Here is a 24,330-nt window from a genome sequence, read left to right as displayed (position 1 = left end):
TGGAGGAGCGAAAGGTCCTGCTGAAAGTCAGTAAGGTGGTTTTGATGAATGGAAACAGAACCATGGATGCTTACATCATTCTGGATGATGGGTCAGGACATACCATCCTCCTGCCCCCAGCAGACCAGCAGCTAGGCCTCAAAGGGGAAACAGAAGATAGAACAAGAACTGCAGTCAGACAAGAACTGCAGCACGGACTCCTTCACAATTTTCTCAGCTGCTGAACCGTACCATGTGACCCTTAAAAAAATTTACAAGCATGTAAGAGCTTTGCCTCTGCAATCATTGCACCTTGTACGTCCTGTATTATTGATCAGTTCAGATCATCCTCATCTGAAGGGATTGAGGCATTGTCTCTAAGATCTGTAGTGTCGGTTTACCTCCACTCTGTTGGCCTCAGCATACATATACAGGTATGTAGAGAAGTTGTGATAGATGGAGGTTCTGCCTTGGCAAAGCGAGAAGGCCTGCACCCACTCATGCTAAGACAAAGAGCCTTGGCTCTGGAAAGCAAAACAGTAATGGTAGGGATAGAAGGTATAAAAAAGATATGTGACACCGCTCTTAAGGCACCTAAGTAGGCCCTCCTTTCCCATTTGCGAGCCACACAGAAAATATTGTCTAATGACCCAGAGAAAGCAGGAGCCTATAGCACTGAAAGCTGGTCAAAGCAGGTCATGTGAGGATGCTGGAACCAGGTGATGAAGACACTCCCACCAGTTGGTATATCCCACATCTTCGACTTCAACTTTAAAAACATACCATTGACCACAGCTGTGAGGGTGAGGACATCAGAGAAGCTGTGCTGAAGCACTATCCACTCGAGCATCCAGCAGGATTGGGAAAGCGAGTTGCCTGCTCTAAAGAACATAGTTCTGCTCACATGATACAGTAGTGAGGAGAGAGATTGCAGAGAAATCCACATCTTCTGTGATGTTATCAGGTTCCATGTATCTCGGCAGACTATGAAGAAATGAAGAAATCCATATTTGGTGTAACTGCAGCCCTCCCAACTGTTTCAGACATTGAGCAGTGGCAGGCATGGAGTCAGCTGGTTGCAGCCACTGCCCAGTGCTTACAAGGGGCGGCTAAAATTCCACTCACTGGCGAGAAGGGAAGGGCGTCAGTCTGACAACATCGGTATAATAGAACTGAATGAAGGAAGTGGGGTGGGAAACCACAACTCCCTTGACTTTTCATGGAACTACGTTTTCTTTGTGCCATCTTAATATAACAATTTTATACAAAGCAGTCTATACTTGTTTGTATGACAGAGTACACCCATAACCCTCTATATTTTTGATGTTTTCCCTCTTGTTTTAACTTGTCCTGTTTGTATATTAACAGAATAAAGACCACTAGTAAGTACTGTACAACAAGTTTGGTTTATTTCAATTACATAAGATATACAATACATCATGCAATTTAAGGTTACATACCTGTATTACAAATCTAAAAAGAGAATTTATGCAATACACAGACCAACATAACACTTATTGCCTTGGTGGGGCACTACCATGCAACAAAACAAAGGCTGATTTCTTTAGTAATGTCCGGCAGCTATTCACATGGGTTCTGGATGACAATCAACAGAAAGTCGTTCTCTGCACAGACATAAGGGAAGAGAAGGGGGAGGGTGCAAATACAGTGAAAGCAGTAGGGCCAAAGTTGCAGCTCTTTTTATGTTCAGTGGTCATGAGATCAACAGTACCATTGTAACTACTACACACTCACCTGGTGCAACCATGATCTCATGTTTCTTGGAGCGGATGCGGAGGAAAGTGAGATCATTCTGGGGGTCGATATCCCTGACAGTGTTCTTGGCCTTTATGGTGAGGAGGCGAAGAAGTCCTGCATACTGAACTGTTGTGGAGTTATCTAAAGTTGTTCTTATGGGAATACCTGGAAATACAAAAAATGAATTTCTTTGCAATCAGAAGACATGTTGTATGAGATAAACTTAATTTAGGCGATAATTTACCTTCTGCATTGACGACTATTGTTCCAATCACACCTTTATGGGATTCAATCCTCCTCAGTGTTTCCTCAACTTCTGCCTACACGACAAAGAAAAATAAACAAGTTTCCTAAAAGTGCATATCAATGTCACGTTTCTGAAATATGATCAAACAAATTTAGGAGTCTATACCATTTTATCTGTTAGCGGCCGTCCGTGACAACTGCTTTCCACTTCTGTTTCTGTTGCCAAGAGAAACGGAAGAGACGTCAGGCGCAAGCAGAAGTAGCGTGTAGCCGTTACTGTGTGGAGGTGGGTTGTTCGCTGTTTATCTTCACTGCAAAGATGCCGGAGTTAGCGGTGGAAAATGTGGTCGTTCATCCACTGGTTTTGCTCAGCGTGGTTGATCATTTTAACAGGTTAGTAAGTTAAATATTTGTGATTACGCTTTATTCAGTGATGACTATTAAAATGTCCAGAAACTTAACGCAGTTGCTAGGCCAGACCAGGCTAGGCTAGGCTAAGCTAATGTTAGCCCTGCTGAGTCAGAGCCCCTTTGAAAGTGATTGCAGCCATGAGTAGACTTAGCTGACTGAAAACAGTTTATTTTGGTTACCCAGATAGTCTTAGCAAACAATGCGTATTGAAATGTTAATCAGGAACGAGTTGGGATCCATTAGTCGTTGAGCTCGTTATTACGTAGCTTCTAGTGACATGATTTGTCATTACTTTCATGTAAAGCGCTAGACATTAGCTTAACCTAAAGTACTAACCTCTAACCAACAGCTGTGTTTATGAGTCATTGTTCGGTTATAACAAAACTATCATAAAATAACTACTTGATTTTTTTTTTTCCTTCCATTCGCTTGACTATTCCATCTACAGGATAGGAAAAGTTGGCAATCAGAAACGAGTGGTTGGCGTCCTCTTGGGATCATGGCAGAAAAAAGTACTTGACGTCTCCAATAGTTTTGCAGGTGAGTGTTATGAAGACTGTTGGGGGGACTTAAAACAGTAGAAAATAGCAGCACAAGAGCCAACATGATTAGGTTTAATGGCTAGTATGGAACAAGCTCTTAAAATTTTGGACCACCATATTTCTTATAATGCAACTAAATTTAATGTATAATTTGATCCTCCCTGCCTACGAAATACTTGCATCTTTCAAACTTCTTCCTCTCCAACAGTTTGCAATGTTGAAAAGTCTTTTTCAAGATTATGGCTACCTTTATTTTTACTCCACTACATTTCTAATCCAAATTTCATCACACAATAGACCTTTTTCACACTTCCACATTTCTCAGTTGGAAAAAGCCAAGAACGCGCTGCTTAATTGTCGTTGTAAGTCATTACATAAGAACAATTGCAGAATCTAAAACTTGAGCTTTTGTTGCATACCTGAATGATTGTGTTCTGTGCAAAAACAGGAAAACTTGTCCTTACGCTCGTTTCCAAAAGATCTAAAGCTTTTAAAAAAGTGATGGGCACAGGTGATTAGGTCAGACAAACAGCAAAGTTTAAATGTGCAAAGAGGTAGGACGTACATTCAGCACTTCACTCTGGATCATTATATTAAAGCAGGCAGGTCATAAACGGAGTTTCCCAAGCCGCTTTTCGTGGAACGACTTTGTTGCACCACCGAAAGGGTAGAGTGTAAACCTGTAAACACACAGAAAGTAAAAACTAGCTGTGGAAGAAACGGTCCCCTTTACTCCAGTGGTGTAAGTGTGGAAGCTGCCATGGACGCTTCTTAACTGGACCATTATGTTTCCCACCTGCCTCAGATAAGGAAGATTATCATAAATGGTGTATAATGTTAGCTTTGATGTAATATGAGTTATAGGTAAAATGGGTTTTATGGCAGAATTTTAACCCGTTTTCAGTTTTAGTCTGTTTTGTTGGCTCTAATTTAACGCTAACCAATTTAGGCTGTAAGTTAAAACTAGTAAGTTTTGCACACTTCTACAAAAGCTGTTGCTCATAATAGTAATTCTGTTTACATATGTAAGGTACCACATAACATAACGTTTAACATCTTTGAGATTAATACTGTACAGGAGAAATATAAGTGATAAAAGTGGTGATAGTCTTTACAGTGTGTCATTAAATTGGACTAAATGTCCTGCCTTATAAATGTTTATATTCGTAACTATACAAATACATTCACATACTGTCACTGCGTTGCACAGTGGAAATAGGGTTACCCCTTCGCTAAGTCCTTCAGTTTTTTTATGAAAAGGGTCTATACAAACAAATTGCTTCACACGTTTCATAAAAAATTGCTTTTTTAGTTTTTTTGTTTTCTGTTGTTTTTATGAAAACAAGTCACTAGCAAGAAAAATGAAATAACAAAAATGTTTTATTATTTCTTGTTCTTTTTCTGAAGGAAGGTAGCCACATACGCTAGTGGACAGTGGTGTTACGCACGACCATCCACTGTGTTTACTTGAATTAAATGAGATGCATATAATAAAATAGTGCTACAAGATACCCTTAGACCTTTACACTCATGTTTTCTCCTTGTTAAGGGATTTCTCTGGCTCTTTAATCCTGGGGACCCTAACCTCATTTCAGGCTCTCTTGAAATGTTATAAATGGTTGTATTAGTGTTTTGTTCTCAGTGCTTTTTACAGTTCCGTTAGTTAGACTGTTACTGTCACTATGTGATGTTACAACATGAGTGGTTCAGAAATAAACCTGAAAAAAAAAAAAAGCATCGTATTATAAAGCTTAAACAGCTTCAACCCATAATTGATCTCAATAGCCATAACAAATATTGTAGAAACAGTTTCATCGACTGTACACTATGTATTATGTGAAAAACTAGTGTATGTTCCTTAGGGCATTTATGATATAAGTCTGCCGCACACTGTCAGTGTTCTTTTTAAGTCATTATCCATGTTTCTTTTCAGTGCCATTTGATGAAGATGACAGAGATGATTCAGTGTGGTTCCTGGACCATGATTACTTGGAAAACATGTATGGCATGTTCAAGAAAGTTAATGGTAAGGGGCTGCCCACATTTACAGAATTAATTTGTGTTGCACAGTAGGGGCGACTGTGGCGCAGGAAGGTAGAGCGGTTGTCCACCAATCTCACAGTTGTTGGTTCAATCCCCGGCTCCTCTGGTCACATGTTGAAGTGTCCTTGAGCAAGACACTGAACCCCAACTTAGTTGCTCCCGGTGAGTGTTGGCCAGCTGCATAGCAGCTCCCCCATCGGTGTATGAGTGTGTGTGTGATTGTGAGTATGAATGGGTAAATAAGAAGCAGTGTAAAGCGCTTTGAGTGCCAATAGGTAGAAAAGCGCTATATAAGTGCAGACCATTTACCAGTACTGTGTTACCCTGATTTTATACCTGTGACCTACTGTTTATTTCTGGTTTTCAGCCCGAGAAAGAATAGTTGGGTGGTACCACACAGGACCAAAATTGCATAAGAATGACATTGCCATCAATGAGCTCATCAAGCAGTATTGTACCAACTCGGTATGTAATTGATTTTTTTTTTTTTTTTTCATCTTTAATTTGGTTTTGTGTGGGCAACATTTTGTTCTAGCCATATACACTCACTGGCAACTTTATTGGGTACACCTGTACAATCTAATGTTATTGAATACAGCAGTTCTGCTATGAATTCTACTTTTACAAGTTTGTAAGTTTAAAAACTAATTATTACAACATTGTAAAAGTCGAAAGGGCCAGTGATTGTATGTTCTCATGTTAAGTAACTCTTTCATATGTCTCCTTTGTCTTGCCAGGTTTTGGTGATTATAGATGTGAAGCCCAAAGATCTTGGTTTACCTACAGAAGCATACATCTCTGTGGAGGAAATACATGATGTATGTCCATTTTGGAACGTATTGAGGCAGATAGAATACTGTTTATCCAAAGGTGTTGGACGTTGAGTGACCAAGCAATAAATGTTTCCTAGGTGTATCTCAAATTATTTACAAATAACAATCATAATTATTATCATCCTTTTTTAGATTTTTGGGGCTCAAGTGCTATAATCCTGCTACAAGGAAAAATACTTTGTATTGTTAATCCAGACACTACATGGATTATTTACTCAAAAGTGTAATAGTCTCCTTGGGAGGTTACTTTTTTTTTCTTTAAAGATAGAGAGGAGTTTGAACTTTTGTTTATATGGGCGATTTACTATTTTCAGGATGGAACTCCAACATCTAAGACATTTGAACATGTCACCAGTGAGATTGGAGCAGAGGAAGCCGAAGAAGTAGGAGTGGAGCATCTGCTCAGGTACTAGACAAGCCTTCTATTCACTTATATTATAGATTAATTCTCAACTAATAATTGCAATAATTAATAACTGATAAAGCATAATTTATGAAGCTCTGTTACACATTTAATATAAACAGGCAGAAATTATCTTGTTTACTTCAGTTAGCAATGTAAATGTAAATGCACAGATCAGCTACAATATTAATTCCATATAGCCTGCACATGTTGCTACATGTTTCATTGGTGTCATGTCTGTCTGAATGTCCTCCGGATGAGAGTAAACACGTAATGAATGCAATGGTTGAAATGTCCTGCCTTGATGTAGAAAGAGTTTCTGATGCTGTTTTAAGTAAAGAGCCTCTCCTGAATTTCAGCCTTATGTTAAAAAATATATATATTAACTGGGTTGTATTGTAGTGCGAAAAACAAAATAAAACAGTTAAAAGGAACACTTTGATCCACAGAAATGAGCTAGTCACGGACATCCTGTGCCAGAAGTTCCATGATTCGCGTGCAGCTAAAAGCATTTCCTTGACACTTAGAAAAACAGTATCCCAGAAGTTGAATTTGAATTTCCTTTTCTTTTGCTGTGTGTAGACTTTAGAACGAGCAGGCTGTCTCCAGAGATTTGTTCAGGGACTGTTAGTCAGCCGAATGGTGTGTGAATGCTCAGAGCATTAATTCACTAAACAGTAAAACTAAGTATGGATTAGAACTTGATTGGCTTTATTTTGACCAATACTCATGCTTTAAAAAATGCTTGGATTGGGGCCGATACCTGGTATCAAACTAGGATGTTCCTAATTTAACTGTCAGCACATAAAATGGTTAAAATTAGCTACACCTTTACCAACAGTGATCATCACCCTTACTTTTTATTAATTACTACACTTGTATAGCTGCAGACTGCTTAAAGTGGCCAAGCTGACTATTGTCCTCCATGACATTATTAGACCTGCCAGTATTAATGTTGTGGCTGACACCCCACTATATCTTGACCACAGAGATATCAAAGATACCACAGTGGGCACTCTGTCGCAACGCATCACAAACCAGGTTCATGGTCTAAAGGGACTCAACTCGAAGTTGTTGGACATCCATTCTTACCTGGAAAGAGTGGCAGCAGGCAAACTTCCTATCAACCACCAGATTATCTACCAGCTGCAGGATGTGTTCAACCTGCTGCCGGATGTGAATCTACTAGTAAGTTATTTCTCCTGATTTGTTTTCACTGTAATCACTGTTGTAAAATTGTTTGTCTGAATTTGTGGTGAACCACAGTGCACTTGATTTGAAGTGACTCTACACTTTTTGTATGTTTTAAATTACATATACTTATATTCTTGTATACACTAGATTTGAAAGTGCAGCATTTATTTTGTAACCAGTTTTCTTTTTCGTTTTCCACATTTTTTCTTTTCGAGCTGTATATTTCTAATTGGACCAATTGGAAGACCTGTCATTATGACTTTTATCTGTATCTTAGCACATCATTCTCATTTATTTAATGGAGGGCAAATTGAGTCAGGTTTAGTTGGATACAAATTACTGTTGCACATTTGTTCTCAAATATTGACAGTATGACCTGAAGTGGCATAGTTTATATCAAAAAAATCACAACTAAGTGCAGTTTTATTTTAACACCATTATTTGTTGCAATAAACTTGACAGATAAAAACCTAAAATTACTAATTAAAAAACAATTAATATTCAAGGACAACAATAAAGTGATTTCCGAATGATTATTACGCTCAGAATACCTGTGATACAAATGACTCAACTTTTTGCCGCAGAAATGGTTAAATATAGTTTTGTGTTTGATTTCATGTATGATTTTTGTATTTGGTTGTAGCCCAACTGCGTAAAACTACACTACACATATTATATTTCTTTTTTAAATGTTAAATATTTAGCTACAAGGTTAGTCATTGCATATATTATACTGGGAGTTTTTGTATATGCTTGTTTTTCTGTTTCTTAATTTTATGTGTTTTTGTCTTTGCAGGAGTTCACAAAAGCCTTCTATCTGAAGACCAATGACCAGATGTTGGTGGTCTATCTCGCCTCACTCATACGCTCTGTGGTGGCTCTGCACAATCTGATCAACAACAAGATCTCCAACCGAGATGCAGAAAAGAAGGAAGGACAAGAAAAGGAGGAAGGCAAGAAAGAGAAAAAGGATGACAAGGAGAAAAAAGATGACAAGGACAAAGAGAAAGAGAAAGGCGACGGAGCCAAGAAAGATGAAAAGAAGAAAAAATGAGTTTTCTTTTCTTTTTAAGGTCCTCTCTCAAATCATGCAGTCTTCATCTGGATTGTGTTCTGCTTTCTGCCCACAGTCACAGTTCTGTATGTGGGTCTCAGGCTAAAAGTAGAACTCTATATGGGGAATGGTGTCATTTGAGATTTGTCCTCATGGTCAGAAGTGGCACTCATACAGACTGTTTGTACAGGGATGATTATGATATTTGCTTCTTTGGTGTTTTGAACTATGAAAACATGTTTATTCTGTTTTCGTGGTTGTCATGTGCCCGGTGTTGTACAGCACCTGGTGCAGCTTTTTTTGTAAGATGAAAAAAAAAAGTTTTGTGTCTGCGTCACTTATTAAATTGGGATCATACTAAAAGTTGTTTTTGCAATTTTCCCTGTTCTATTTTGCCTTTCTGAGTTTAAAACTGATAAGTTGACAGAAAATTATTGGTACCATTTTTTTAGATCACCTTTAACCTGGACTTAAGTACAAAGAAAACTTAAAATAAAACATAGAAATGATTGCACTGTGTGTGAGAGAGTGAAATTCTAGAACGAAATTAAAATATGTTGCTGAGATGTTTCTTTGGACAGAACTAGTTAAAAGTGATATAGCTTACACTATCACTAACAAAATTAAACTTATAACTAAACTACATAAACAGCAAAAGTACTTTACAGACAAACCAGCAGCTTCTTAAGTAGAAATGCTATTTTGGAGAAATTTCCATATTGCTGCATAAGGGACTGCTCAAAGTGTATGATCTATGATTAAGTGACGCAAACAAGGTCCCATATTAATGTAGATTGTAGTGATGCAGTTAATCACAACATTCTCATCTTGAAAAGCGGTTGATTTTATAATACAGTCAGAATCCTTGGTAGTTATAGGTGACACAATGTCTTCTGCTTTCCATATTTTTTCTGGTTCAAAACTTTGAACATTGATTTCAATAGTTACGCTGATGTTACACAAATGTACTTTTTTTGGGGGGGGGGGCAGACTTGAGTCACTGTATTAACATAATGGATATGTAGCAACGTCTTTAAACTAAAGAAAACACTTTTATTTGGTTACTACACCTAAAGAGATGCAATAACAGAAAATCTTTTATCCTAGGCTCCTCCGATTTCCATGTTACATCCCAAAGCTTTAGACCAACATGCGTTTTAGCAGTTTGTGTCTGAAAAAATCATGGAAATATGAATCTCTCCATTTCGGTTATAACTTGGCAAATTATTTGCTGATGACCGTGCTCTATATCTGAAAGCCCTAGAACAGTTAATAGAACATGATGTGAGAGTTTCTCTATCAAGGGTTCAGCGGCTACAAATGGAAAACCATAAACATGGATGCTATATGTCAAATATTATATGAAATTAAGGAAGTATAGAATATATATGATATGTACTTTATCAATGTAATTCACTAGCGATGAGTTATCTAGTTTTAATCTGTCAAAAGGTGCGACGTACGCAATCAGTCAGATACGGTCAAGTGACCACCGGTTCTGTAAAGTGGTCAAGCCACTTTTGGAGTAAACCAGTCAAGGTCCAATATGTTTGTAGTAATACTCGATCAGACAATGACTACTTTTATTATGTACTCTTGGAAGGTAGTATTTTATTATTCAAAAAATAAACAGAGTACAGCGCACACAGTACACAAACTTAGGGAGTAATGTTCATAATTGATTGCTTAAAAGCACCGGAATAAAAAAAAATATAAGTACACAAACAAGCAGTTAATATTGCTAATGCAAGATGCCAAAGAAGCAGTTATTCAAATACGTATCTGTGCATGACACAAGTGTTTTTGTTCCTGTTCCTCGATGAAAAAGTATAATCATAAAAATGTAAAGCCAATTCATCTTTTACTTTAAAATTGGGAGCCGAATACGTTATAGTGGCATATGCGGTAACCTTACAATTTAGTGAGAGCGCATCTATGAAAGTTTTCATAATCGTGAGTAATTGCTTGTGAAAGTATTGTTTGTTGTGACATTTGTCCGATACTGACGCATCCGGGTTCTTTTTAGGAAAACTCTGTATACATACTTCAAACAGCCCTCGCAGCCGTTTAAGAGCGATTACGGTAAACCTTTGATGAATTGCGCACTTGAAATCCAGAGGCGACTTGCTTGACCGTGCAAACGCGAGCCAGTTGACCCCATTACTCAACGTTTGTTACTGTGAGTGAAGAGAGCTCACGATCCGTCTCTTATTATATTTTAAAAGTGCGTCATCTGCAGCCTCTACGAAACGCAGCCAGAACATCGTTGCCACAGCGAGTGACCCACTGCGGCAGCGGCGGTAGCCAGTACAGCCCAGTTTGAGTGCAGGTTGTGTGTGGCAAATCAGATTATCGGGAAAGTAAACTGGATTCTGATGTAAAGGGCTTAAACCCCGGCAAGAGGAGCATCGCATGTGCGGCAGTTTGTAAGAGGAGAGCAGCTCGTACAAGCTTCGTTTAATAAAAGCACCCCTTCTACCTCAGGATCTCACCATGACTCCTCACATATTTCACCACGACTGAAGGGATCGGACGGGCGCCCCTAGCATGGCTTCGTATCTGCAGGTGAGGACTCTGCTGGTCTCTGCGGGGATTTGTTTGGTAACGTATTGTGATAACTTGCAGGGTGTGGTTGTTTGTCGCGTGCTGAAGGCCTGCTTTCATAGACAGGTGCTACTGGATTTTAACACTCAGCGGTGCGTTCCCCCCCCCGACATTTCCCCTCAGTCATGTGTGTGCAGAGACAAACAGGTGGTTTCCAGAGGGGAGAATGGGAGAGCAGGGCTTCACGTGAATTAAATGGTGGTTATCTGTCGCTGGTTGCTGTTTTTACTCAGAGTTGAAGGGATGGCTTGTCCTTCTCCATATCCCAGATCGCCGATGACGAGAAAGGCCACAAGCTGGACCTTTTCTGTGTCCCCAGACATTACGAAAAAGATTTGGACAAGGTGATCATCCCCCATGGACTCATTATGGACAGGTAAATCAAACTCCAGCAGCCTCACTAATAAATACTGGAAACTACTCTCTGGTTACTGCTGACTGCGACACACGGAGTCTGACTCTTTCTGTTTCACTGTACACGTACACACACACACACACACACACACACACACACACACACCAAACTCTATTTACCTGACAAATCATTGTAGCTCACATCCTGGCAGAGCATTTGAATGTGGCTTTGGAAGGGAGGGGGTAAATGTCCAGGGCGCTGCTGAAATATAAATCATAAGTTATATTACTTCAAGAATGTCTGCAATAACTGCATTCACTATTAGAGGGGTGTTAGTATCTAAGTACATTTATTCAAGTACTTCAAGTACTGTACACAAGTACAATTATGTGGTACTTGTACTTTACTGGTGTATTTCAGTTTTAGATTACTTTATCTCCACAACAATTCAGAGGAAAATATATTACTTTTACTCTATTATATTTAACAGCCTGTAGTTACTAATTACTTTTTTCAGCTACATATTCCTTATACCAAATCCATTTAACTAACAAATGAACCAACTGTCAGTACAAAAAGTGGTTGAAATCTGCTCAGTCTTTACCAGCTGTGCCATTTTGTTCAACACCAAGTTGCTGGGTAACTTTAGCTCCTATTTTTCAATAATCAAATACACGGTCTGGATTTTTATACGTAAAGTACTTTTGGTACATTTTAGAGCATGTACTTTTCTACTTCAACTTGACTAAAAGAATTTGTAGTGGAGCAAAGCATATTGAGTTTGTGTACTTGTACTGCTTCTACACCTCTGTTTAGCATGCACTGTAATTTATGATGCACCTCTCTCCTTTGTGTCCAGGACAGAGCGACTGGCTTGCGACATAATCCGGGACATGGGAGGACACCACATCGTAGCTCTGTGTGTGCTAAAAGGGGGATATAAGTTTTTTGCAGACCTCCTGGACTACATTAAAGTGCTGAACCAGAACAGTGATAAATCAGTCCCACTGACAGTGGATTTCATTAGGGTGAAGAGTTACTGTGTAAGCTGCATTTTATTATTTCACTCCCAAGAAGCACTTGTGCTGACGTGACATGACTGATGTGGGCTTTGCAATTTACTAATTAAGCAACAGCTTTTAGTTGAGTTCAATGGAATCTCCACACTACACTGCTCCAGTGTGCATTCAAGATGCCGCTCAGAGTAAAAATGTTAAAATTGATTTAAATTTAAAGTTTCTTTTTCATTTGGGCAGAAAAGACAAGACGAGGGGAATCCAAAGTGCAGTTGTGATTATGCTGAGATAATATCATCTCCTTTCTTTGTCTTCTAGAATGACAAGTCAACAAAAAATGTTAAAGTCATCGGAGGGGATGAGCTGTCCAATCTCACAGGCAAGGTTAGTCCTGTACTTTGTCTTGTCGTTTGTACACTGTCTTGTTTAGATGTGTAGTTAATAGTTTTTTTGTTTTTTTTTGTTTTTTTGCAGAATGTTTTGATTGTTGAGGTAAGAATTATTTTTTTATATCTATATACTTTACCTCCTGATTAATATAAAATATACTGAAGAGCAACTATTTATCAATATGGTAACCAGACAGAAATGCGTGTATTTCAGCAAATTTAATACCTGACCTGAAAGTACCTAATCAGATTGATGCAGAAATCATATAAAGTTCCAGTATTGCAAACATTTATTCAAAGATCAGCAGTCTGATAATACAAAACTAATGTGATGTCCTTTCACAAGCTTTGCATTAAAATTATAATTACAATTACAATTAGTCATTTAGCAGACGCTTTTATCCAAAGTGACTTAAAAATAAGTAGGAACAACTAGTAACATGTAGCCCGGATGACCAGGAGTTGAACCACTGGTCACAGTGATTCGTGGATGACTGCTCTACTAACTGAACTACAACCACCCCCAACTTAAAATCATATTTCTAAGTGATGATTGCTTTTAGTTGTTATTTGTGCCCCCTCTTTATAACTCTGTCTGCTGCATTGCTATAAAAAGGATATTGTGGAGACGGGAAGGACGATGCAGACACTACTTTCCCTGCTAAGTGGCTGCCATCCTAAGATGATTAAAGTTGTGAGGTAGGCACCATCACATGTGTTTATACTTATGAAATGAATAATGGACCTCCACTCTTACTGGCTGGCATTTCTGCAGAGGGAGTGCTCTTAGCTAATTGACACTCTGCTTCAGGACTCTGTTAGAGATGTAATGTGACAGAGGCGGGGAGCAGCTTAGGAGTCAATCTGCTGTAATGTTAACTGCACTGTGATGGTAGAAGCCATTTATTTGATGTATTACTGATAGGAAATGAACAGGAAATGTGTTGAAACAATGTGGGTTTCCTCTGATGATTGCATTAAAAGATAGATATTTGGTTTGCTTTTGGTCAAATGTATATGACCAGGGTCATTTTATTGCCTCAATGTAATTTTTGCCAATATGGCTGTTGCTAATCTTCTACTCTGTACTCAGTTCTCACACACAGTGCACTGAAGAAAATAATTTTAAGCTATGTTAATGCACCTTTTAACCCAGGATAATTCAGCCTTAGAATGATTTGTGTATATACCAAAAAAAAAAAAAACCCAAACATTGACAGTGACGATTGAGTTTATTCTGAATAAATGAAACTTGTGCTGAGAAGGCTTTGCAAATTCTTTCTCCTTTTCATGTTAATTTCTTTTTTTAAAGGTATTTGTTTCCTATATTCAGAATTTTGCTCCTTTGTTATTCCAGCCTTCTGGTGAAGAGGACCCCAAGGAGTTCTGGGTACAGACCAGACTGTGAGAACCACTTTACTCACTCTATACTACGGACATGTTATCTTTGTATTCTAAGTATAACAGTGCTTATTTATAATCTGGTGGGGGGTTGGAAGGGCTGGTGATGTATTATTTGTTAAATGCTGTGTTTTATCTGCAGGATTAACAATCATTTTTAGAAAATCTACTCCAAATATGTTCAAGCTGGGTATTTATGCTCTCATGCATGCCTGATAACCCCCTGCTCACACTGTCTGATTATGCAATGCTTTCAAGTTTGAGTTAGATAATCTATTTAAGATTGTCCCTCAAGAACAGCTGTAAGCATTTTGACTTTCAATGAAACGGCACTGACAGCTAAGTATAAACTCAGACAGTAAAAGAGCAACATACAGTATATTAGTTTACTTCACAGCCTTTGATTGCAGTAAAAATGATTGTATCTAATTTCAGATTGTCAGAAGGGTTCAGATTCCTCAGCACTAAAAGGAGTTTTGTGTTTGCTTTACATGAATCATGTGAGTGGAATTTGTATTTTTATTTCAGACATTGGCTTTGAGGTACCAGATGCCTTTCTGGTGGGCTATGCTTTGGACTACAATGAGTACTTCAGAGACCTCAGTGTAAGTTTGCTAAAGAAAGGCCTCTTCTGTAACATTAGCTGTGTTTCACTTCAATAAATACATTGTACTGGTTTTCCTAGTATACTAGTTTTGCAGTTGCAGCAGCTGTTGCTGCTAAAGGAAATCATAAAAGCACCAGCATACTATATATTACTCAGGCTGTCATATTGAAATAAATCTTCACGAAGGGAAAGCAAGCAGTTTCCAATTTACCATATTTTTATTTTGTGTTCTACACCTATTTGCATTTATTCTAACATTTCACAGCTGTGAGCATGGATAAGATTGATGACAGCTAAAAATGCCTCTTCATTTGTTACAGATTTGTATTTACTTGTCACAAAACTGCATCTTTTAAAACTCATTATATGAAACGTGAGTGTGCCAGTAAAATGGAAAGACTACCCTCAGGTCATTAAAATTTCAGAAACTAAACAAACAGACACGATTGCAGAGATTTCAGTAGTACTAGCTGGCAGTGTGCATTTTTAAACACAGAATTCTTGGACAATAAAAATATTTGAATACAAATTCACTATCCTCCATTTCCTGCTTTTTCAGCACATCTGCATACTGAATGATCAAGCCAAGGAGAAGTACAGAGTGTGACCAGATCATTTGCTGCTGGGGCTTCAGCTGAAACAGTGAAGACTAGGACCACTGTGACGACCCTCCTAAGATTTACTGTTTGGAATCTTATTTATTTTTCTACAGAAGAATCCACAAAAAGTGACTGAAGAGTAGTAAATAATTTATAGATTTCTCCCTAGTTGAATAAGTGGGATAAGTGATGCATATTATGCATATTTTGGTTGTTAAATTTTATTTATTTGTTTTTATTTATGCGTATAGACTAACTGTAATTTGCAGTTTTATCTTGAAGATGCTAAAGAATGCAATTAATTTACTCCGGTTCATAAATATCATCAAATAACAGGTAATTTGTTTGGATATTTGTGCTTTTTTTGTTTCAAGTGATTGACATAAAACTACTAACTTGGAATGTACTGTATGTTTTATTTTCATTTGTGATGTTTTCATCGAGGACCTGTTTACAGCAATACAAATTATGTTGTCACCTCGAGTCGTTTTGTCTGTTGCATTTCATCAGTTTCCTCGGAAAAGGGAGTAACAGTAGCTACCATGTAGTCCTAATAATTCATCCATGATGCCGTCGTATTTAGACAGAGTCCTGCCCAGAGACGCGTCAATCCTAATCCGTACGTCATCTAACGTGACGTCACGTTGGGGGAAAGCGTTGGAACCCTGTAGCTAACATTAGCCTAGTTGTTGGAGTAATTTATTTTGCTCCGTGTAATTAAGAGTTTAAGAACTAGGCATGAATGGAACTTGGCACAAAACACAACCTGATAGTTTAGCTTGATCGACACGAAGTGAGTGGCAGATTTGTGGTTTGCCATGTCGACTGCTTGACAGCAGTGAGGTTAGTTCTGTGTTATGCTAACGTCGATTTAGCTCATCGTTTAACTTGATAATACGTTAGACAGCTGCGCAGAGCTAATTTATGGGTAAAATATAAACCACATAACCACAAACTAGCTTGACTTGAAATTAGTCATTTATAACTCGAATCAGAGAAATGCACGGTAAAGTTGCATGTAACGTGATTTTTTTTTTTAACGAAGCCAACAGGTCCGTTTCCAATTCCCCCCACATTGAATTCACTCTGTGCTAACTCTTTTACAACTTGACAGTAAGCAGCTACCATGCACATTAAAGAAGAGGCTATTGCCAATTTGAGGCAGTTTGACATTGGAAACAAGTTTGATCTACCGGCCCTGCCCAAAGCCTCAGTGCTGATCCCTCTGTTTGTGAGGAATGGCGAACTGTACACACTGATGACCCTGCGTTCAAAGGAGGTGACCTGCATGGATGCCACACAAGTAAAAGGCTAAGGCTAATTCTGTCACTGTACTTTAACTTCTCATCTGACTATGTTTGTAGCTCAGGACAAGTGCTGGTGAGGTGTGTTTCCCTGGTGGGAAGAGAGACCCCAGTGACAGAGATGATGTTTACACAGCTCTGAGAGAGGCACAAGAGGAGATAGGTCTACCACCTGATGCTGTTCATGTGGTCTGTAGACTTTTCCCAATTATTAATAAGGTAGCACAATAAAAATATTCCTCCCTGTCTCCTGCTTTAGATCTCCCCTTTCAGGTTTCTCCCTCAAACAGTTTTGAGTTTTTTGTTTTTAACAGAGTGGATTGCTGGTGACCCCGGTAGTGGGCTTCATAGGAGAGTCATTTTGTCCCTCTCCAAACCCAGCCGAGGTCAGTGCTGTGTTCACGGTCCCCCTGGATTTCTTCACTAGTGAGAAGGATCACTATGCTGCCCACGGTGCTGCTGGGATAATGGGACCATTGCACTCATTTTACTTTGCAGACCCTGATTCTGGAACACAGTATCACATCTGGGGTCTGACTGCCATGTTAGCTATAATGGTGGCTGTCCTCAGCCTGAGGAAAACACCTGAGTTCAGTGTTGGCTTTGACTCCGAGGACCCATCATCCTTCTTCCAACAGGTTCTACAGAGAAGAATTAGTAAATTATGATTCTATAAACATAGTACTTGAAGCCAGATTGTTAATTAACACCAAATAATTCTACTGGACTAATTTTGGTAGATATATGCAATGTAAAAACGTGATTTGTACACATTGCATGAATTGATCAATATATATTAAAAAAACACTTCACTGCTTAACCTTTAAGAGTGCATTATAGTGTTACTGAGATAGAGAAAAACCAAATCTAGATGTTTATAAATTTTATTAATTCATTTAATGTAGCAGCAGGATTACAGATATAAACAGAAGAGTATACAAATGTCCAGACCAAGGCAAAGTACATGTTAATAATAGTTAAGATGTATGATAACACACTGGGGTTGACCTTTATCCCTACTGCGGGGTCTTAAGGCTAGATACTAAAGCTCAAGCTACACAGAACAGATACAACAGAACTGTTGGAGAATGTGAAGTAGAAAGCGAACTAGGAAAAGTGAGCAAACTGATTACACACAAGATACAGCTCACACTATTGGCAGTTAACAGTTAATTTATCATGATTGCTCCTTTTGATCAAGCACTTCACAGCAACAATAATAATGTTGAAAAGCACATCAACATAGGAAAGCTCTCCATTAAACAATCTCCACTGTCTTGTCCCTTTTACCTCACATGTACAAATCTCATGAGGCATGAAGAAAAAAAACAAAAACAAATTAACAAAGTTGACAGTTCACTGGTTAAGCTGCACAGTATTATGTTGACAGTAATCACTGATATCTTGCAAGAACATTTACATTAAAATATATTGGTATGGGCTATGGTTATGCTTGTGTTGTGGAAATAAAAATTCAATTATTGAAAAATGTCCTGTTGTTAAAACAGCCCTAGAGAATAAAAAGGACGAGACAATATGTGATGACACAAATGGGACACCAGTAAACACAGCAGAGTAACAGACAAGGGTCAATATCACCACAGAGTGCCTTTGGCGTCCCCATCATTAAGTTAGTGGGAATGTGTTTCCCCCCCATATGCCTTTTTCTTTGATTGGGTGTAGGCGATGATATGTCCCACACTACTTCAAACTTAAATGAGTTGTTACATGACAGAACACAAAACCAATACTTATATGCCCTTACTTTCCCCATCACATTTTGATAAAGCAAGAAATTTTGCTCAGACCGATCAGGCATAGTTTTTGTGACCACCTGGGCAATTTAATGCTGTCCAATACAGGAATCCTACTTTGACAAGGTCATAATTTCTCTGTTTCAGTTGAAATAGTAGAATTATCACCTTTCTGACTGTTTATTATTGAGGACAAAGTGGGTAGTAGAGTCTACTAGAATGCTTTGGCCACCCTAATCTAAATGAATGAGCTGGTCAAACATTAGAATTGTGACAGTTTCAAACTAAAAAGTGAGAAATTATAACCTTGTACACGTAGAATTATTAATATTATCCACTGTATTGGATTACATGAAGTTGCACAGATGGTTATAATGTTATGCCTGATCAGTGTATATATACATATACACATGTAATTGCTGTCCACCCATTTATTATAGGCAACCGTCCCTTGAAAAAACCAGCAGCTATATTCAGATGTAACCTAGACCATTTAGTCTTTTCTCAGTAGAGTTTGAAATAACTGCTGTAAATACACGTCCACTCTGTCAGTGAAATTTTAATAAACGTTTTAAGACATTCAAAATCTATTTTAATAAACACTATACAGTTTCCTTACGGCTTACTGAAGGTCCATCATTTGCTCATTAAGGTGAATTTTGGCAAAATAAATGTCCACCCTTTCCTTAATTGTTTAATGACAGGCTAAATAGTTTGTGCCACATTTTGATAAGGTTACGCATTAAAATTTATGACACCATACGCTTTACTGTACAAAAAATATGCATTTAGCATACACGGTATGCAGCTGGATGTCTCGTGGCAAGTTTCACCTTTAGGCGACACTGTTGGTATACATATTTTTGATAGAGCTGGGATCTGGACTTTGGGAAGTTGTATTCGTTAAAAAATGTTAGACTTCTTTATCCATTCTACAACCAGCTTTGATGCGTGTTTGGGGTCATGTCCTGTTGGACACCCAAGTGTGTTTGAAGAACTCAATCTTTGCCTCATCCGAGTATAGATTTCCCTCTAGAAACCTTTTTCATTGTCCATGTGGTCAGCTATTTTACTTCAGCTTAATGGTGTTGATTTTGAACACAAGCCTTTTGGTCCATTGCTATGGAAAACTTGCTTGATATTGATATTATTGCATATTGACCAGTTCATGGCTGGCCTATGCCATGATAGTTGCTGGGTTGTACCTGACCATTTCAAACATAGTCCTTTAAGTTGAGTCAGAATATTTGGGTCTTCTTGACATTTGGAAAGTGGTCCCAACTCCCAATAGGTTGCATTTATAAAGTAATGTTTGAACTGTTTAGAAATAATTTTAGTACAAATATTATACATTTTAACAAATGCTTTATAGTGATTTTTTAAAACGTTTTCCCATCAAATTATAAATATTACTGATTATTACTAATTATTATTCACTATGAAATTAAAATATACAAACTTTGTATTTATCTTTGACAGGGTGGACAGATTTTGCAATTTGCTCATAAGTTGTTTGCTTCAGTTAATTTGTAAAATGTGCTGGAGCTTCACCAATTTCTAATAGCTTAAGGTCTAATAAAGTGGGTTTTAAAAGTAAACTAATTGCAAAGGCACCTTGTAGCAATATTGACCCTTAAGTTATCAAGGCACACAAAGTTCTGTTGAAAGCATTACAACTGAAATTCAAGATACCCCTGCAGTATATTTCACATTTAAATATACATGGATATTCATTTACACAACTGTGGGACAAAACCAATATTGTTTAGAGAACCGTGTGCTATTTTCACCAACATTAAGTCAATGTTTCACATAGTTTTTTTTTTCAGGTGGAAGTTGCTATTTAAAGAGTCAGACTGAGCATCCTGGATTGCTCAAAAGGAAAACGACTGGATGTGAAAACATAAAATTAAACTACAATCCGAAACAAGACAATCCAACAAATGTACAGTGACACAAATGACAGTTGGTGCCACCCCACCCATCCCCTCTGCCCCACAATATATGTTCTCTGAAACTGTAATTGGTCCGGTGTTAGATGTTGAGCGAGCGCTCTGTCCACACCATGAGGTAAAATTTACATTCATGAAACTGAAGTCACAGGTTGGCTTTCTGTGTTAGTATGGCTTTAAGAAGCATCACTTTTCGTCACATCCTCCGCAAAATCGTGCTCCTAACACTCTTAAAGCCAAGTGGGATGGAATGCTTGGAAACATCAGTACTGCGCTCTAACCTAATGTACAGTTGATGAGTCAATATGCCATTTGAGATGGATCTCCCCACCCCCCAAAAAACACAGGAAACCTAGCCCATGTATGTATTACATTAAACAAGTTGGGTAAAGTCAATGTCAAAATAGTAGAGTTAAGTTTGAACACATCTGCTCAATGTTCACTTAATTACATTTCTAATTTCATTCACACTTCACAATAAACCTATGCTTCATTTCAGGAAAACATACCAACATTAATATTCTGTGCTATGAGCATAAACCAAAAAGTTTAGTTTACAAAAATACTCTACATTTTGAAACATGGATATAAAATTCTAAAAAAGATAAGTTACTTTTAAAATGGATCACTAATAGCTGCAGGACAAAATAGTATTACTATGAAAATGTAAACGATGCAAGTGAGTAATGCTATTCTAATGTTTAAAATTATTCTCAAAAATTGGCTTGTTGATAATGCCAAATTTGCTACCATTTAGAAATGGAAAGTACAGCAGTATTGTTTTTATTGTCAAAAAATATAGTCATGTAATGAGAAGTATCAAATTGGTGGAAATGTGAAATTAACTGATCCATGAAACAAAGTACCCTCTACATATCTTTTATAAATCAATATGCTGGATTGCCATCTATGTACAGAAAAAGCTGCATAATTTAAATTAGTAAGTAAAAATGAGTAAACATTATGAGGGCATTTCAGAGGACAAGTATGAGACAAGATGAAGGCGATTCACAACAGGAGCTTTGGTATGCCTGGGTGCACTCCAGTCTGACCCCACAACAACAGCCAGCTTTCTAAACTCTGTTTCAAAATATCAATAATGTCAGTGCTATTGATATAAGTATAAACTGTTAAATACTAACATCACATCAGAAGTGCCCATCACTCCTGTACATAGCACCATAGAATGAAAATGGCGGCCTCTATGTAACAGAGATTTCATTAACCAGTGAGTCCCTGTTCACAACAAAAAGGACAGGTACTGGGTGCCAACTTCAGACGGCGGCAGCCTGCACACGGTACCAACACTGAGACAAAAACTTAAATATCTAACACAACAACAAGGTAAAACAGTCTCAAGTGACAATATTAAACAGTAAATAGTACAAATAGCATAACAAATAAAATCCTTCATTTCAATGCACACACAATCAGAATTTTAGGTGTTCTGTCAATGTGTAAAACACAAAGGCCTACCTACAACTGCAACACTGTAAAATTACTGCTTTTGTGGGAATGGCTGTTTTTTTTGACAGACTTGGCTGGACCACCGAGACTGAATACAAAGAGGGATTTAACAATGAGCAGACAGTCTATACAATGTTGTCCTACACCCCAAAAATGATCTGACATGAGAATGAAAAAATGCTTGTTAAATATGTATTTACCGTTAACAAAGACAACTGCTGTTGTTTTTTTTTTATTGTTTGTTTTTACTGGATGTTTTAGAGTACAAATTCAGCGGGGTCAGTAGAGAGCTGTGGACGGCTATAAGGATTAGCTGGTTACACAAAAGAGGTTATAAAGTGCTTGAGATAAAATGTTTATAAAACCACACGACACTCCATTTTCACTAGTGGAAAGTTTCTATCCACATTAAATTAGTAAAGGTTACCAAGTTCTTCAAAACAAAAAATATACACACTACATAATTGAGTGCGTATTAAAATTTCACTAAGAAAGCTTCTGCAAACCCAGTGATGAGGCCTAAACATACGGAAAACACTGGTAGATGCGAAACGAAAAGGCCAAGTCACATTATTCATTAGGTTGAATCTCATTTACGAGAGTCCTCCTGCACATGGGGAAATCCCGTGCAACACCAAAATGTATTGATACCCAATTTTGTTGAACAAGTTCATTATGCTTTGTGGAGTAGAGCTGATAAATATTTAACAGTAGTACCCCCTAATAGAATGTGCTGAAACACTTCAGCCATGCCAGCAAAGCTGGTGGGGGTGCATAACATTATAAACATACACATAATTTGATCGTCTCTACTCTTAGAGTATAATTTATTCACATTTTTGGCATATGCAAAAACAAGCTATGATTACTTGAAAAAGAGCTTATGTTGTCAATGGCCTAGTAAGTTTAAATGGAGTGACTAATATTTCATCCCTGTTTTATGCCAGATAATGTTCCACTATTTTCACTTTTACTCCACACGATGGACAGATATTTAAAAGAAAAAAACAAAACAAAACAAACAAACAAAAAAAACCAAACCCAGTCCACCTCATTCCCCTCTGAAGAAAGTGAAAGCTTGGCATTTACACACTCACAAAATGAGGCTCAGCCTATATCTGACACCTATGTGCAATCCGATTCACTGCTGGCTGTTTCATCTACTCTGCCTGCTCTTACAGCCTCCATCACATAACCATTTCTCTGTAGCCAACATTCTTTGTTCCTTTTCCAGTTTTTCTGCCAAACCTGACAGGTTTTAATTATCATAAACATCTCTTAGGCTGACAATTCTAAAATACTCAACAAAACAGAGTGTTATTCAGAGTGATGAATAAAACAGCTATTACAGGCCTCTCTGATCTACAAGAGGAGTAATAACAAAAGTAAATTAATCAATCCAAAGACAATTGGTGCACAAAGGCTATAGTTAATGATAAATAGTTGATTAAACAAGGAGTTACATGAGCTCATAATTTGTGTTTTCAATAAAAAAGGGAAATTTAATTCTTAAGTATTTAAAATTTCTGTGGCATTGGCACAAAACACCAAGCACCACCATTGTGTTGTTAATGTTAAGATGTATAACTCACAGCTACATATCACTTGCTCTCCGTAGTAACCACATGGTCCAAGTATTTATCACTGCTTCTGTAGACTTTCCAGTAGGTCCTCAATTTTATCCATGTTGGATGATGCAGACACTGATGCTTGCAATTGATTCTGTAGGCTGCTCTGTATCTGTGTCTGCAGGTTGGTCTGCATTGGCGTTGGCAGGCTTGTTTCTATGGTTGCCTGTAAACTGGACTGCAGAGCTGTTTGTGTGTTTGTCTGCATTGCATTTTGTAGGCTGGTCTGCATCTGTGCCTGTAGGGTACTCTGCAAGCTGCTGTGGATGGTGGCCGACATTGTGGAGGCAGCTTGGGCCATGGGCTGGTCCAACAGGGGCTGCATGTGACTGGAATTTTGGGGCTGGCTCTGAGCTGACAGAGGAGGTCCAGAAGAATTGAGCAGCTGGGGTGAGTCTGTGAGGAAGGCAAAATAGCAATAGCAATCGGTCTAATTAAACAACAGAGAGATTAATACTGTGGCACTAGAGAAACTCAGGAAACATTATGAATGCGCAGTTAGTGAGTAGGTCAGCGGGACTCTAGAGCATACAAGCACAAGGAAAAACCATAATTCAACACAGTTAATTTGGTAACAGTGATTTAGAGTATTCCTGATGTGGAGAAGAATGAATGAATGAATGAATGAATGAATAAAAGAAATTAAAAAATCTTACCGTTTTGGATGCCAAAAACAAACAGGTTGGCCTGTCCTTGTGGCGCCACATTTCCCCCCACAGCTGTTTGGAAAAGCTGCTGTGGGGGTTGCTGACCAGGGTTGGCTACCACACCCACACTACCCTGAACAACAA

At 38.0% G+C, this 24,330-nt stretch overlaps 5 protein-coding genes across 8 annotated transcripts in view; 3 read left to right on the top strand and 2 right to left on the bottom strand.

Annotated features, from left to right (window-relative positions):
- Window positions 1-1,366: 1,366 nt before the first annotated feature.
- LOC137126249 (dynein light chain roadblock-type 2) lies at window positions 1,367-2,252 on the bottom strand. The gene is made up of 4 exons (XM_067502798.1): window positions 2,150-2,252; window positions 1,982-2,057; window positions 1,735-1,902; window positions 1,367-1,604 (listed from the first exon to the last, which is right to left on the bottom strand). The coding sequence occupies exons 1-4, from the start codon at window positions 2,150-2,152 to the stop codon at window positions 1,561-1,563; spliced, it is 291 nt and encodes a 96-aa protein (XP_067358899.1). The 5' UTR covers window positions 2,153-2,252; the 3' UTR covers window positions 1,367-1,560.
- Window positions 2,218-8,829, top strand: psmd7 (proteasome 26S subunit, non-ATPase 7). Its single transcript, XM_067502792.1, has 8 exons — window positions 2,218-2,376; window positions 2,843-2,934; window positions 4,870-4,962; window positions 5,347-5,444; window positions 5,717-5,797; window positions 6,127-6,218; window positions 7,205-7,403; window positions 8,206-8,829. Exons 1-8 carry the CDS (start codon window positions 2,303-2,305, stop codon window positions 8,461-8,463), a joined length of 987 nt encoding a protein of 328 aa, XP_067358893.1. The 5' UTR covers window positions 2,218-2,302; the 3' UTR covers window positions 8,464-8,829.
- Window positions 8,830-10,441: 1,612 nt separating this feature from the next.
- On the top strand, window positions 10,442-15,917 carry hprt1l (hypoxanthine phosphoribosyltransferase 1, like). Its single transcript, XM_067502796.1, has 9 exons — window positions 10,442-11,028; window positions 11,337-11,443; window positions 12,282-12,465; window positions 12,757-12,822; window positions 12,913-12,930; window positions 13,444-13,526; window positions 14,185-14,231; window positions 14,757-14,833; window positions 15,395-15,917. Exons 1-9 carry the CDS (start codon window positions 11,011-11,013, stop codon window positions 15,440-15,442), a joined length of 648 nt encoding a protein of 215 aa, XP_067358897.1. The 5' UTR covers window positions 10,442-11,010; the 3' UTR covers window positions 15,443-15,917.
- Window positions 15,918-16,059: 142 nt separating this feature from the next.
- Window positions 16,060-17,565, top strand: nudt7 (nudix (nucleoside diphosphate linked moiety X)-type motif 7). Of its 3 annotated transcripts, none has more exons than XM_067502794.1 (4): window positions 16,060-16,227; window positions 16,549-16,713; window positions 16,799-16,957; window positions 17,053-17,565. In XM_067502794.1, the coding sequence occupies exons 2-4, from the start codon at window positions 16,561-16,563 to the stop codon at window positions 17,404-17,406; spliced, it is 666 nt and encodes a 221-aa protein (XP_067358895.1). In that variant the 5' UTR covers window positions 16,060-16,227; window positions 16,549-16,560; the 3' UTR covers window positions 17,407-17,565. The 3 variants fall into 3 exon arrangements, with proteins under 3 accessions (XP_067358895.1, XP_067358896.1, XP_067358894.1); XM_067502795.1 differs by having other exon boundaries at window positions 16,060-16,277; window positions 16,799-16,927; XM_067502793.1 differs by having other exon boundaries at window positions 16,060-16,277.
- A 39-nt stretch (window positions 17,566-17,604) lies between these two features.
- Window positions 17,605-24,330, bottom strand: part of LOC137126244 (nuclear factor of activated T-cells 5-like) — a 26,402-nt gene continuing 19,676 nt past the window's right edge. For both annotated transcript variants that reach the window (XM_067502791.1, XM_067502790.1), the window contains 2 exons: window positions 24,196-24,330; window positions 17,605-23,935 (listed from right to left, as the gene is read on the bottom strand). The exon at window positions 24,196-24,330 is cut by the window's right edge and continues 2,026 nt beyond it. In XM_067502791.1, the coding sequence (XP_067358892.1) occupies window positions 23,553-23,935; window positions 24,196-24,330 (518 nt within the window). In that variant the 3' untranslated portion in view covers window positions 17,605-23,552. The remainder of the gene's footprint in view (window positions 23,936-24,195) is intronic.

This window comes from Channa argus, chromosome 4 (genome assembly GCF_033026475.1).
Source record: "Channa argus isolate prfri chromosome 4, Channa argus male v1.0, whole genome shotgun sequence".
Lineage (NCBI taxonomy): Eukaryota > Metazoa > Chordata > Actinopteri > Anabantiformes > Channidae > Channa > Channa argus.
Note: the sequence above shows the minus strand (reverse complement) of the source record. Positions and strands in the feature narration are given on the sequence as shown.

Excerpts from the sequence above, each read along its gene's own strand:
- hprt1l (XM_067502796.1), top strand. Across the intron at positions 12,466-12,756 it reads TTAGGGTGAAGAGTTACTGT|AATGACAAGTCAACAAAAAA; the intron begins GTAAGCTGCATT and ends TTTGTCTTCTAG. Across the intron at positions 14,834-15,394 it reads AGTACTTCAGAGACCTCAGT|CACATCTGCATACTGAATGA; the intron begins GTAAGTTTGCTA and ends CTGCTTTTTCAG.
- LOC137126249 (XM_067502798.1), bottom strand. Across the intron at positions 1,903-1,981 it reads AATAGTCGTCAATGCAGAAG|GTATTCCCATAAGAACAACT; the intron begins GTAAATTATCGC and ends TTGTATTTCCAG. Across the intron at positions 1,605-1,734 it reads TGAGATCATGGTTGCACCAG|AGAACGACTTTCTGTTGATT; the intron begins GTGAGTGTGTAG and ends ATGTCTGTGCAG.
- nudt7 (XM_067502794.1), top strand. The coding sequence starts at position 16,561 with ATGCACATTAAAGAAGAGGCTATTGCCAATTTGAGGCAGTTTGACATT. Across the intron at positions 16,714-16,798 it reads TGACCCTGCGTTCAAAGGAG|CTCAGGACAAGTGCTGGTGA; the intron begins GTGACCTGCATG and ends CTATGTTTGTAG. Across the intron at positions 16,958-17,052 it reads TTTTCCCAATTATTAATAAG|AGTGGATTGCTGGTGACCCC; the intron begins GTAGCACAATAA and ends TGTTTTTAACAG.
- psmd7 (XM_067502792.1), top strand. The coding sequence starts at position 2,303 with ATGCCGGAGTTAGCGGTGGAAAATGTGGTCGTTCATCCACTGGTTTTG. Across the intron at positions 5,445-5,716 it reads AGCAGTATTGTACCAACTCG|GTTTTGGTGATTATAGATGT; the intron begins GTATGTAATTGA and ends TTGTCTTGCCAG. Across the intron at positions 5,798-6,126 it reads CTGTGGAGGAAATACATGAT|GATGGAACTCCAACATCTAA; the intron begins GTATGTCCATTT and ends TACTATTTTCAG.